A 13,730-nucleotide genomic window follows, 5' to 3' on the forward strand; every position below is an offset into this window, starting at 1 on the left:
TTATAATATTGCATACACATATGCCTCTTTATTTTCTACCCAATTTACACAATAGGCTTTATATCAGAACACGTATTTCATGTGGTTTACTTCAGTGCAAAAGGTATCAGCTATATTAACATTATTAAGTATATACCTGTTAATGTACTGCTTGTGTTTAGAGTATTGTTTTCTATACATTGTAGCTACAGTTATTTGTCATTTTAGACCAGCAACGAGCGTAATAGTAACCGGACATGCCATCGATGCAAAGGCACACAGCGCAATCTGGCTGTTCTTCGATTCAATCTAAGTCAAATTGGCTTCTTATGACGATTACTGTTTTTTTCCGTTTTATTTCTCTTTAGAATGGAACGCTTCTGGAAGACGATTATATAAAGCCAGTAGACTGCTCGTTGCGTCAAAAAAGCGTCCGATATTACAAATCGACGATGAAAGAGAAACGCCTGCTTCTTTACTATCTGTAAGCTTGATTGAGACCCCTCAGAGCCCCAATGGCTGAGGAACGTCTCGAGCTCCATGGGCCCAGTATCTCGGCAACTCCAGTCACTTATTACGGCTCCCTAGAAAGGTGTACCGAAAATAGGTCCGCACCAACAGGCAACAGAGGTAAGTCAAAATTTCGTACTTCTTGACTTATGTGGAATGATTTTTTGAATGCAGATTAAGGTGTATTCGTTTCAGCACTACCCTTAAAAAATCTAGGCTGCGACATTTACTACGATACAGGGGCCTGTGTAGCTTACCGTCGAAAGCCAGACATTCGCGGTTGTTTATCAGCTAGCAAAAGCAAACAAACGACTATTGGATTTTTTTTAGCACTTCATTGTGTATAGGTTAGGTTTCTCTATAACATAAGCTAGAGACCAGATGGGATGCTCTAAGCAAAAGTTAAATGTGTTGGCATTGTATGCTAAAGACTTTCTATTATTATTATTGTTACCTGCTATATGATGAAAGATATAGTCGAGGGATTAAATGTTAAGCCCGCTAACAAAGCATAGCAAATAATGTTCCACACGTCCATGAACTTGCCTTTAGAATATACGCTAATATCAAAGACCGATGAAACCCTTTTGAAAAACAAGTCAGCAGTCAACCGTTAAAATAACAGCTATATTGATAAGCTGAATACGTATTAAAACTTGAATAATATGTTCCTATTAACAATAGGCATTTTGGGATGTTGCTGAGGAAGGTGCATACTGGTGGTTAGCTTTATTGCGGATAATACGCCTGTGTAAAGGTCAATCGGTGTGATATGAAACCACCGATCGAACTTTAGAATGTCCAACAGGACAACCGGCAATGACTGTTAGCCATGATTCAAATGCACAATACTAAGAGCTTCGAAGAGCTATTTTTGAATAGCTCTATATGACTTTGTTTACTTAAGCCTTAAGACATCTTAAAAAGCAAAGTGGCCCAAATGATATTTTAGGCAGGGCAAAAAATAGCGTTTTTGATAATAAATTCAAATTTTGAAAAAAAAAGAAAATTTATTTTTTATAAAACACAACACGTTTTTCGTGCCGATGTTGACCGTACAATATGAAAATTGCTTCTTTAAACATACTAGGTCACCCGTGATAGCTTAGTGGGTAACGTATTCGTGTGGTAATTTTCGGGACACGTTGTGGTCTAGTTTCGAACTCGCGTATAGACAGACTCTATCCATGTTCTGGGGGATCTAATGACAATTCTAAACGAAAAATTCGAAACATAGAGGTTTCTGCTAATTTTTGATAATATATTAAGTTTTACCTAAAACATTCGTGCGTTTGTCAGAATCATCATCACGTGTACAATGATTTATCTCGATTTAGTGAGCCCGGCTTACCCTATATTGTGAAATTCAAACAAAATTAACGCAGCATAAAATGCATTTTGCTGCCATCTCTGTAATCAATGTATTGAACAAATCATCATATTTGACTGGGAAGTAATTCGCGGTTTGTCATTGAACAAACAATGCAGGATTTCTCTCAGGTTCTAATTACGAATTATTGTGTATTTGCTGCCTTTCTTTACGACCGTGTCCACCTCTGAACCGCTCTATTTGTCACGCCCGGAGAATTTTTTAATATTAGAAAATGCATCTAGCCAGTTCAGAAACTTTATTCACTAACATGTTATTTCATTTAGTTCGTTAGTGATCAGATGTTCGTAATATGTCAGTGCGAAGTCGCGGAACATGGTTGATGCAAAAAACCTCCTAAACGACCCTTGCCGCGTATGACTTGGCCTTACTGATTATGAGGCATACAAGTTCGTAATTATAATTAATCTCATCGAGTTGAAATTGTTGATAGCAGTTTTTCTTTTTACCCAATATACGAATTACTTATCCGCCAGCTTCCCTCAAATGCGGCTTCGAGTTATCCTCATCGACCTCTAATAGGCGACTTCACCAGAGATGCGCTTCTTCAGTCTAAGACACAATCCTTGAACTTAACAAATCATATTCGAGAAATTATTTCAGTTAAAGAGGCCCGGTCCTACACAGTACAATTATCCCGGCCTGCTTATAAACTTAATAAACTGCTTAAAAGTAACTTAAAGTAGGTGTCGAAAACGCACAAGGAACATCCATCTTCGGAGCCTAGACTCGAAATATAATCATACGACAGGCTTTCCAAAGAAAACGTTTTTGAAATGCGCATAGAATTAAATAAACAGTGGAAGCGGAACATCATTTTTTTGGGAATACCAACGTAATATATCTGTTCTATCCTGACGGTGACACTGTAACATAAAGTAGCTGTTATTGGTATATTAAAAAAATATGTATTTCTTATAGTCGTTATTTACCTTACATTTATAAACCTTACATTTATGTTTACAGGTCAACTAACGGCGGGCGGAGGTGGAGACGATGATCGCTGCGCCCTCTTGCCACATTCAACTGGACCTTCGGGATGCAATTCGGCAAGTGGCCACCCGATGGCGCTTAAGTCAAAGTATGGCGACTTATCGAACGTAGGCGATTTGAAAACCGCGCGCATCAATCATCGACAGGACAGTCAAAGCCCACCGTTTACTGTAAGAAGAGGGAGATCATTTTGCCTATGTGAGCTAATCGAGATCGAATCAAAAGGAGCAATAATTATGTATTCAACTCTTATAGTATCATGCTTTGAACATCATACTCTAGTAGACGTGTGCATGTGCGAATAGCAGATAGAAATTCCTTTTTGTCAAACTGTGTCAACCACTCGATAAGCTCCAACCTAACATAGGTACTTTGCGAACACAGCTAGTCTTCTATAGGTAGAATAGCCGACTATTGGGCATCATTAACATGTTCATCATCAAACATCTGTTTGATTTAAGCTGATGTGCAGTTTAATCGTGGGTCCATACGACAAAAATTTACCTGTGCCATCTGGCAGAGATCGAAGCAAAAGCTCGCGCAACGGCCGACCGCCTAATGACAAATATCAAAAATGCCGAAATCTGCCTTAATTGTAGCCGACTTGACGCACAGAAGGATTTTAAGGGACTAGAGAAAAACTTCCCTTAATCAACACGAATTGAATCTAACAATAAAGAACCTTTTCAGTACAAAAGATTTTCGGAAAATAGGATAGTGTATATCATGTATAATTCTTATATTTTACCATGAAGCATCTTTTTAGGGAAATAGAAGTGAAGGAAGAGGGCGCCACAAGTACAGGAAGCGCGGAAAAACACGAATTAATAAATTCAGATCTTAATTATTTTCAAATATGTCTAAGTGATAATGGATACAAATATAGTTTTCAAAAGCAGTGGAAAGGCGATTCCAGTAATCGAAGCTCACACCTGAAATGGTAGTTTTACCTTAAACACCCTGAACACAACCACCATCTTGTGTTGCTTTGTGGTATATATAGCAAGCATATCTTTTATGCGAAACGTCGTATTTCGAACAAACTACGTAAGGTCATCACATAAAAAACGTAATGTTGATCATGAGCGTTAAACAATTTAAGTTTTATAAACAATACTAATACGTAAATGCCTTTGAGTTCGTGGGCTATTATTCAAATAGGCACATCAAAAATGATCTTCATCAAATCAAATGCAAATATATGTATTGTTTCTATATCTTCTGTGTCGAAATACAGTAACCCGGCCATGTTGTCTTTCGAGTCGACATCATTGTCGGAATAATAGCTTCATCAAACACTTATTTTCTGTCCAATTTTTGGCTGTATACGAGTGTCGCCTTTTCGTTGTCTCATGAGCGTTAACAATTTCTGTTCGGTCAATCTGCCTCATGAATATCATTCTCGTCAGAAGATGTCGCTGTGAACTGTCCGTCTGTCATTTTTTCTCTCATAATCGATTCGAAAATTCGCGCGCACCCTACAGCAAGCCATTCGATTGATTCAGTCAACCCTTTCTATACGGACTGTAGTCAGTTCTGCTTGGCATTGCACTTCGCAACTACGACAATTTCTGAAAAAGGTTATCAGCAAAACGGTGTAAACAATATTCCGACAGAAATAAGCAAAATAAGGGAAACATGAATGCATCCAATAGATTCATCGAACAAGTGCTAGAACAGCTGCAGATTCCGCTTCTGATTGAGGTTTACAAGCTGAGTTTATCTAATTTCAGCGATTTCTTTTTTTGCAAAAAACACTTCGGGATATTCCTGTTTTTCAAAATAATGCATCTATGTACTGTACCTATTGGTATGAGACTAGAGAAGCAGTAAAAGCAATCAACTGGGACACCAGTTAATTGAACGGATAGCACAGCTTTTAGGTCGTTCTATTTAGGCCTGAAGGCCATTTGGGTTTGACTATTGTGAAACTTAGGTGTGTCGTTGTTCTTTCAAGGAAACCACTTAACCCTTTTGCGACCATGTTGCGATTCAGCGATGGATTCGGTAGTCGCTTTCTGCGCGAAACGTATATATGATCCTCGAAATGGGTTGTTCATTCATCAAAGACTTATCGCAGTAACAACGCACTGTAAACAAACACCTGATGATGAGGTTCTGCAAGGCCTATGATTACCTGATAGCCAAGTTGCCAAACGTTACATATAATAGAAACAATTGTATCCGTTTCCGTCCGAAACAATTGAATACTGAAGAAGTTTTGCCATCATTTTTTTACTATTGCATGATTCCATACAGATTAGTGTTAATATCTTGATTACAAAATAAGAATTTAACTAACTTATCGATAGTATAAGCCGTTGCTTCACACGTATATCGGCGCCGTTTTGTATTTCGTGCAAAAATCGTAAGAAGGCATAACGAAGCCGATGAAGGCTCAGCGTCATCGTAAATGTAAACGACTGTCTATGACAAGCAGCACAAATTGTTTTCTCAGCAACGAGTGAGACTTGCTTCTTCTGTAATTCCAAATCAGTTTGATTGGTCGACTCAGGTTCGATTTTGGTTTTTTTTTTTCTTGATCCTATTGTCGCTGCCTCTCAACTTTTTCAATAACCTGTGCCAAACGGCGACCGGCTGCAGTCACCGTCATAACGCAATAGATGGATCCTCCATACAAAGAAGTCTAAAGCACTTCAGTTCTAGTTAAAATAAACAGACGACTCCGTTTTCCTTACTGTCTTACGGGTCTAATATGGGATCGTTGGTAACCATTACGTTTCCTTGTTGATACAATCGTCGGTAACAGAAAATTCCTTTCTCGTAATACAACGATAAACTTGTTCAGACGTTCGCGGGCTCCTTACTATCGCTGCAGCTAGTCCTGCTTCTGAATGTATGATTCGTATGGAAAATAATGCGTTATCTGGGAACGAACTTGACAAGCTCAATTATTCGGGTTATCGGAACAGCAGAGACCCAGTTTAAAACGCTTCATGGAGTGCCATTTTGTAATACTATTCAGCCAGGATCCGAGTTGGTTTCGAGCGTCCTATAAAAGAGCGGAATTGAAGGTTAATGGTCGATGGTGGGCATAGTGTAAAAGTTGGCTTCAGCCACCGGGGTTGAGCTTCGCACGGAATAAGCTTTGCATTGATGGTGTTCTTTTTTATTTGTATTTTGATCCCTCTTTTACTTAAAGAAAAAGCCGGGTAAATCAGTACTCTCTGTACTGTCTGATGGCATCTTAAAGTCCTCATCTGACTATTTCACTGGTAACGCGTTTACACACTCAACTTACGAGTACGTGTGGTACTCTAGGCGCGCAAGCACGCATAGACGGACACCTTTGACTTCGCATTCAGAAGCAAACATTTCAAGCTGTGCCTAACGGAAGTACTGGACGTAAGGTTCAAAACATTTATTTAGTGGCATTTCAGAGAGTAACGCCTGATTACATAATCGACAGTTCGTCAGCTCTACCATGAGGTGTTGTATGTTATGAATTATAGATTTTTATGACGTCGTAAACTGCTACGGCTCTGACCATACGAAATTTGTGTCCAATTTAGTGATATATTGAAAAATATAGCTCATGTTATACGTTCAAGCAGACGTGACTAGATGTAGTTACAATCTACAGCAGTATAATAAAACGGATTTTGCTGTGATCACTTACCTCCAGTACCTTAATCCGTGTGTATAAATAACTCACTTTGTTCACAGAAATAGTGTGACATTATGAATTTTTATATATAATTTTATATATTTGTTGTCTACAGACATTGACCTGCAATGGCTATAAAGAGTGGGCTGCAGCGCGCTAGTGAAAACTTAATGAATTTGTTTTAGAATGTGTGTGCTTAATGAAGAGAGGAACCCTTCGAGGCCATTCCTCCGAGATACACGAATCTGATACAGTATAACTGAACCACAACATTAAAAGCCGAAACGTTGAACTCTCAGGGAAAACGCAGCGTAATGACTGCATTTAGAAAAAGCGCAGTGACCAAAGCACAGTAGACTTCAGAAAGTTCAAACAGGCCCTTTTTAATTTTTAATGCCACTTAAGAACGGTACTTTCCAGTAGGTAGAAAGCACCCATGTTTACCTGAACTCAGCATTACCTTACCAAGTTACATTGATCTTGTGTAGCCCTTTGTTTAATATGCCAGCCCTGTTATGATGACATAAATGATATTATAGTATTAAGCAGTGCACTCTATTCTAAGATCGAAAATTTATCCGATTGTTTCACTGACATTCATACAAAGCTTCTAACATACGCAGAAGTTAGGATTCACTTTGTTGTTTCATTATAAACCATAGTTTGTACGTAGGTAGAGCTAAATAATTCACCACAAGATACATTCGCGACCTGACCATTCGCTAGAACGTCTTTATTGACAATCCAAACAGATATGAAGCGCTGACTATATCGTATTTATTTACGTTCTCCGGCATAGCGCTTCGTTCAACGCCGAGGGCGAAGAATATTCAACAAGGTTGGGAGTCGAATAGAAATCAGGACACCATTGACTAATCAATACTTCTGTTTCTTACGTAAATAAAGCAGGTGACTTCCATTTGCATCGGTTAGTCTGGTGGCTATTGCGGGATGGTCCCAGTAAGAATTTTTCCGTGGACCGCACGAATAATGATTACGGAATCAGAGTTTTCTCGGATTTTTATGGTAGTCAGGGTATTCCTGCTTGCTTTAATTTAGGATGAAATGCGACTAGCAGTTTTGTCACTGGCTCATGGCTGTGAAGACTAGAAGTAACACTTCGAATATCTAAAAAATAACTGCAAACATAAGATCTGATACCATGATTTAGGAGTACATTGGAAATATTCACCAAAGAGCGACAGCGGAATTTCAGGAGGCAGTTAATTCATTTTAGTTGTAGGCACAGAGGATTTGAACGTGACGGAGAAGCAACCCAAGATTGGCGCTGTCATCAATAGTTTATTTACATTGAATTGGGAAATGGTATACTGGGAGGGCGATCAACGGTTGCACTGAAGTAACGAAGTTCCAGCTAATTGCGGCTAATTTACATTGGGCTTATGATTAAGCTCATGGAACACAGCACTGGTTCGGCTTGTACGAATAGACGTCCGACGGAGCAAACGTGTTTTCAGGTGCTTTCATGGAAAAGGCCTATTCTATAAACACAGGTATTGGAGGTACTCACAGATAGCAAAACAGTGCAGATGCGCATGATAATTCTACAACGCTGAACTTCTTAGGGAACTATCAACAAACGTTTGTTTCTAATGCACTCGTTCCGTGAGTGTGTGATCTTGTTTGAATCAATAAGGCACATCAGCGATTTAGCAGTTCAGTTTACAGGAGGCTAGTGCATTATGTTCATAGCAAACCGATATAGTATTTTTTTTAAACAAAAATAATTAATTATCAGTGAATAAACGATCAGCTTGAACATTTTTCTGTTTCGAATAACAAACCCAGCAAAACTTTGCCATCAAAAAACCGCCGAATGAGATAGCAATTATCTCATTCGGCCGTTTTTAAGGGCAGTGTTCCTGACAGATTCGTAACGTCGAATACGTCTCTAAGCTGCCATGGACTATGACACTCCGAGGTAGAGATGACGATATTTTACTAGGTTAATTAGAATTTTCATGTTTTTTTTTTTGGCCTGTGGTTAAGACTATGTCGTACGATCGGCGCTTTGTCGCTAACCGATATAAGCTTAGAGGCTCGATAATTTTGTTCTATTTTTTTCATCTGTTTTTCAGACAAAGCTGAATTGATTTTGACAAACCTTCGTTTTGCGTAATCAATTGAGAGTTTAGCTGTATATTTGCAATTTGTATAATTCGGAGCGGTAGACAAAGCGGCGAATCGTTCTGAAACAGTATCGTCGGGATAATCGGCTTGAGGATAAGCCGCTGAAATAAAAAGAAGTGATTACAAATAGCAAAACAGCAGGACCGATAGCCGGCGGCCGTTCTTTATTTAGTGCCATGCATTTCTCTATGCGACTTATCATAATAATAATAATAATATTCGGAAATAATGAATCAAGAAACAGAAATCAAGCCGATGTCATTGACGAACAATGTGTTTCCAGAACAATTATTTATATTCGATAGTTAATCAGTATCGACGGAGGAGGACAATTCAGGACTTAATTATTTAAAAAGTAATTCATGTCTTACCGATTCACATACAACCTCAACCAGTGTAGACATTAGAGAGCTTTAGTTGTTTAGTAGTGGTGACTCAAACCTTCGTATAGGGCGAACTTTTCACGACGAGAAGATAGATACGCCAACCCCTCTTGGAGCTCATTGGACTCTGCACATTTTTTCGGACTTTTCACCTTGTACAAAACTTGTACGTGTATGCTGTATGCTATAGCGTTCAATTTCCTTACGGTTTGTGTCTAGTCAATCGATATGGCGTGTATTCCGCAATTTTCGTACACAGTATACGATATACGAACGAAAAAGGGGCCTAGGATCCGAAATAACACTAAGCGCTAGTTAAAGTAGTCACTGGCCCTATGAGGGATCCGCATAGAAAAGACAGCCGTCGCTTCGAGCAGGCGCTCTTGCCTAGTCCGGCGATGGATGCCTTCTGGGTCCTAAGATTCTGTCGCTGCGTTGCTTGTGGTCAGTTTCGCGACCGACCCTCGCCGGGCGATCGCTAGCGGACTGTCGTCCATGGATGCATGCGTGTGCTGTGGACACGGCAGCGTATTCACTTGAAATTGCGCACGATTATCGATCTCTCGATGCGCTCACCGGCGGGAAGAAACCCGCTGTATGGGCTGTTATTTGCTACGCGCGTTTTGTTTTAAGGAAACAAATTCATTTTGACGTTCAGCGCTGAAGGATAGAATTGAGCGTATGCTCTTTTTGATCTCTCAGGACTGACCTGGTAGTGTCGTACACGGCTTATGCCATTTCACCCTGAATGAAAGACGTCCGGTTACATACCTCCGGATGCTACGCAACTATTACAGAAAGGTGAGGCCATGTCCTAAAGGTGAATAGATTATTAATAAGTATCATTTAAAGAATTTTTCAACTGGAGCATTAAAAAACTTAACTTACCGCTACGTATCTTCACGGTTTACGTCTTATCGGTTAGCGTCTCGATGCATATTTAAGGGGACCACATCACCAAGCATCTGATATTGCTTATATAAGAAACTCATATAGCTCTCGACACCGTAACAATTAACCTAATCATATGCAACGAAAAATTAACATGATTCTATAAAAAATAATAATCAGGTAACTAGCCGCGAGCGTATGAGAGCATAGATATCTCACTTGAGCATCCTATCTAGCCGTTAATGAAAGTAGCCATGGGTGGTTATACGTTCCGAATGGATACTCTAGCATGCTCTCGAGACAGATACAGCGACAGCTCCATGACGTACTTTTGTGAAGTTAGCACCTATCCTTCAATATAAACCTCAATATGAATGGCATTTATTCGGGCTATTGCGCCTAGTCTGCTGCCGCCGCGAGCGACCGCGGAAACAACAGCAAGCACTTCAGTACCGTAAGGCGCCGCGACCGCGTTGACCTTTTGGCTTGCTCAAATACTGCAGTATATTACAGTATTTAATTCAGTCGCGATGCGTAATACTGCTCGTATCGCTGCGACAGTTTGACCTAGTCAGGTTCGAAAAGCCGGCCTATCGGTCCAGCACACGTTGCCGCCAACGGAAGCGTGCTTGCCGATTATTTCCGTTTGGATTTGTCGCGCGATGGTTAGTGCGGCTGCCACGGCAGCTAAAAGTACCTGCTAAAAGAGTTCAACTATCGCGTAATGAACTTCGACCGTTCGTATGCGTTCTGGTTTGGAAAGAAACAACGACTGGTAATCGTAACCTCTTTACCGTAGGAATAATCTTATTTGAACTTTCTGAGAGTTACTGCTGTTTCCTATTTCACGTTCGGCTGATTCTCTGAAGGGGAGAGAACACGACAGTGTTACATAATGGCAATTTATTTTTCCAAAGTTTTTATTAAGCTTTGTACGCATGAACCGAAGATGTTCGAACCCGTCTACATCTGCTCTTATCTTACTCAAACAGCTCCAGATAGCTGTCGCCGCATTGCCACTGGACGGCAATCCAGACCCGCTAGCCAGAAAAGTGGTCAGAGCCATTGGTTCAGGCCCCGGCGGATGGTATACATAGACTAGAAAACAAATAGAAATAAATAAGGAAATGATCTAATTGTTAGAGTAGCTTCATTTGAGAATTTGTTTTTTAGGAAATTTCAATGCTTCACAGATGCTCGCTCCGTGCGTGCTAAAACATGGCGTTACGTATTGTCTGTTAGGTTCATCGTGTGAAGCATTCATGTTTAGCGGATAACCTGTAAAATAACCTCACTTCATCTAACATTTTCGCAATATTAAAGTGTCCTACTTAGATTAAAACAGGCATAGAGCAACATGACAAGAAGTTACTCGAAGAAAGGATTAGACTCCAATGACTCTTTCAATAACCGCATCTATAGACATTGAGAAGTAAGACTTTGAAATCGAATCGCGTTTCGTTGGCATTTACCAGTACTTAACTACTATGATGAACTATGCGTACGCCGCTTTTCTACCTCTGTGCCAAGCCATCTAGTCGTAAATGTCTGCCGTCTTCCAGCGTATATCGAAAAGAAAGTTCTGATCAGTGTACGGGACTCGAGGTCATGTCAGCGACGTCCGATTTGAGCACTATGAATGTTTCAGCAGTTCCAAGTAGAGCTATGGAAACCATTGTGATAAGCACAAATAATATCAAGGCTCGCAGACCATACGAGCTACGAGCCATTGGCGTTTGGACGCAGACTGGTACAGCTCTTGAGGAAAGCGGGAATTCGCTTTATTTGCATCCAAAATAAATCCGAGTTCACAAACTGGACAGACGTGATTGTTCACGCACGCTCCACGCTAAGCGCCTACATGCCATTGCATAAACGCTATGAAAGGCGGGACGACAAACGCCTTACTTATAGCAGCATTATTATTCGGGAATTTTTCATGAAGAGAAATGTTTTGTCGGCGAAAAAGGGAGGGACTGATATTTAACTTTGAAGCGCGTCGCTTGTCAGTGATGAGATATAATAACGGTATGTGAAGAGCTGAGATCTGTTGTTTTTTTTTGAGGTGAATCTGTATGTGGACGGCATTATCAGAGGGTCATTAGCTACAGAGAATCTATCTTCGCTAGACTGTTTTTGGTTGATCGCGTTGTATAAATTGCGTGACGTGTTACGGAGTACGTCTCTAACCAAACGTCTATCAATTCAAGTGAGACAAACAGTTTCTAAAGGGTTTCTCGTAACAGCTGTGTTTGCAGCTCGCGTATTAACTTTATATATGTCGCGTATAACTTTAACCAAATTGCGAGTCGTGACACATCGCCTATGTAACTATTTGGAGATGGACGCCCCACATTCTAGAAATATCGATGAGCTCGTTTATGTGTTGTCAAGCTGCGATATTGCAATTTGTTATAATCTAAAGTAACTTAAGCTGTGCTGCTAGTGAGGGAGCAGTGAGTGCTGCTAGGCTTCTCTGTAACATGTTAATTTAACGGAAATAACTTGCTCGTTATTAACATCTGCTTGCAGTTTTATGGGTAAGACTGCTCAATCAAGTTGAGAGACTGATAGATCATATCCTCTAACCCACGGCGGAACATTTTATATAACTTACTTCAATACAACTGAAGAGTCACCACCTTACTAAACCAGCTGTTAATCAAGATCTAATACTATGTGAGCTTGTTAAGATCCAAGACCAGAGATTTGCAAAACAGCATAACATAGCTCGTGCTTCAGCTAGCGCTGTTTACATCCGTCGATTCTGTTCAATTACTTATTCAGCCAATAATACAAACAGTACAAAACGGTTATATATTACTTCGCATTTAATTGAATTTTATTGAACGATAGACTACCAGAATAGTTTTTTTTTACAAACGTCTCAAGGCTCATTTTTTTTAAAAGTAACATTCTATAAAAGTCATCCGATTGAGTTATATAGCTTGATTATCTTGGGCTATATAAGCTAAAATGAAGTTCGATTACAACTATCAGTATTATTTCAAGCTTATATGACACGAGCTGTTCTCGGTTGTTTATCATACAGATGCATCGGAAGAACTAAGTTGTCTTCGAGCATTTATGTCATACTTGCATTATGGTATCGCATTCTTATGTTTATGTGGCATATTTCTAAGGTAGTGAGTGCTCGAAAGAAATTGTGGCGTCACCGTTGTCTGTTGAAAAAAAAACGTTATCGCCTATATGACTCAAGCGCTTCGACTCTATTGACCAGCGCTAACCTATAAGCATAGAACGATTACCTAGGCCTTTCAATCCGCTAGGGGTTCGAATACAATGCTTCTTAAGCTTGTAGGAGTGTACCTATTAATTCGACTTTGCTTGGCCGGTTTATTTCGCGGCGTGACGAAACATCAGTGTGTCTTCATAATACACGGACAGAACTGCATTGGCAACAATTGTATCAAAATCCTAAATGTATGATGTTTTTAAATGCATCATGTTGCATATAACAACTGAATGCTGATCAGCGCTAGACGCTACGTATCTAACGATTATTCAAAACAATCCGCTCTGGTACTCCCTATCGTCATTGGTGCATTGATGCAGGAGCGAACAACCTTGTTTCGTCAAAGGGGCCATAGTGGTTAGCTGCTACTTGGCTCAAAATCTCAACATGGTACCATATGTAGAAAGACTGTCGTTTATTAACATGGCGACTAGTGCGCGCTTTCACGATGATATATCCGCTTCGTAGCTGGAACACAACAATATTCGACGGTGAAGATCGGGTATGGTTCTCTTCGGCGGAAGAGGCGATGTATAATTGCCTGTCGAA

At 39.9% G+C, this 13,730-nt stretch overlaps 1 protein-coding gene and 1 long non-coding RNA gene across 4 annotated transcripts; one reads left to right on the forward strand and one right to left on the reverse strand.

Annotated features, from left to right (window-relative positions):
* The first annotated feature begins 494 nt into the window (after nucleotides 1–494).
* LOC147751860 (uncharacterized) lies at nucleotides 495–3,831 on the forward strand. Of its 2 annotated transcripts, none has more exons than XM_086973283.1 (3): nucleotides 495–609; nucleotides 2,846–3,042; nucleotides 3,639–3,831. In XM_086973283.1, the coding sequence occupies exons 1-3, from the start codon at nucleotides 495–497 to the stop codon at nucleotides 3,714–3,716; spliced, it is 390 nt and encodes a 129-aa protein (XP_086829409.1). In that variant the 3' UTR covers nucleotides 3,717–3,831. The 2 variants fall into 2 exon arrangements, with proteins under 2 accessions (XP_086829409.1, XP_086829408.1); XM_086973282.1 differs by having other exon boundaries at nucleotides 3,334–3,722.
* Nucleotides 3,832–3,985: 154 nt separating this feature from the next.
* Nucleotides 3,986–9,429, reverse strand: LOC111272454 (uncharacterized). Of its 2 annotated transcripts, XR_002687522.2 has the most exons (3): nucleotides 9,023–9,429; nucleotides 8,626–8,752; nucleotides 3,986–4,443 (listed from the first exon to the last, which is right to left on the reverse strand). It is a non-coding gene; the product is annotated as an uncharacterized LOC111272454 (long non-coding RNA). The 2 variants fall into 2 exon arrangements; XR_015315739.1 differs by having other exon boundaries at nucleotides 5,175–9,429.
* Between the last annotated feature and the right edge of the window lie 4,301 nt (nucleotides 9,430–13,730).

Source organism: Varroa jacobsoni, unplaced genomic scaffold, assembly GCF_002532875.2.
Source record: "Varroa jacobsoni isolate VJ856 unplaced genomic scaffold, vjacob_1.0 contig02303, whole genome shotgun sequence".
Taxonomy (NCBI): Eukaryota; Metazoa; Arthropoda; class Arachnida; order Mesostigmata; family Varroidae; genus Varroa; species Varroa jacobsoni.

Coding starts and splice junctions, on each gene's coding strand:
- LOC147751860 (XM_086973282.1), top strand. CDS start 495: ATGGCTGAGGAACGTCTCGAGCTCCATGGGCCCAGTATCTCGGCAACT. Junction 610..2,845: donor CGCACCAACAGGCAACAGAG/GTAAGTCAAAAT, acceptor TTATGTTTACAG/GTCAACTAACGGCGGGCGGA. Junction 3,043..3,333: donor GTCAAAGCCCACCGTTTACT/GTAAGAAGAGGG, acceptor GTTTGATTTAAG/CTGATGTGCAGTTTAATCGT.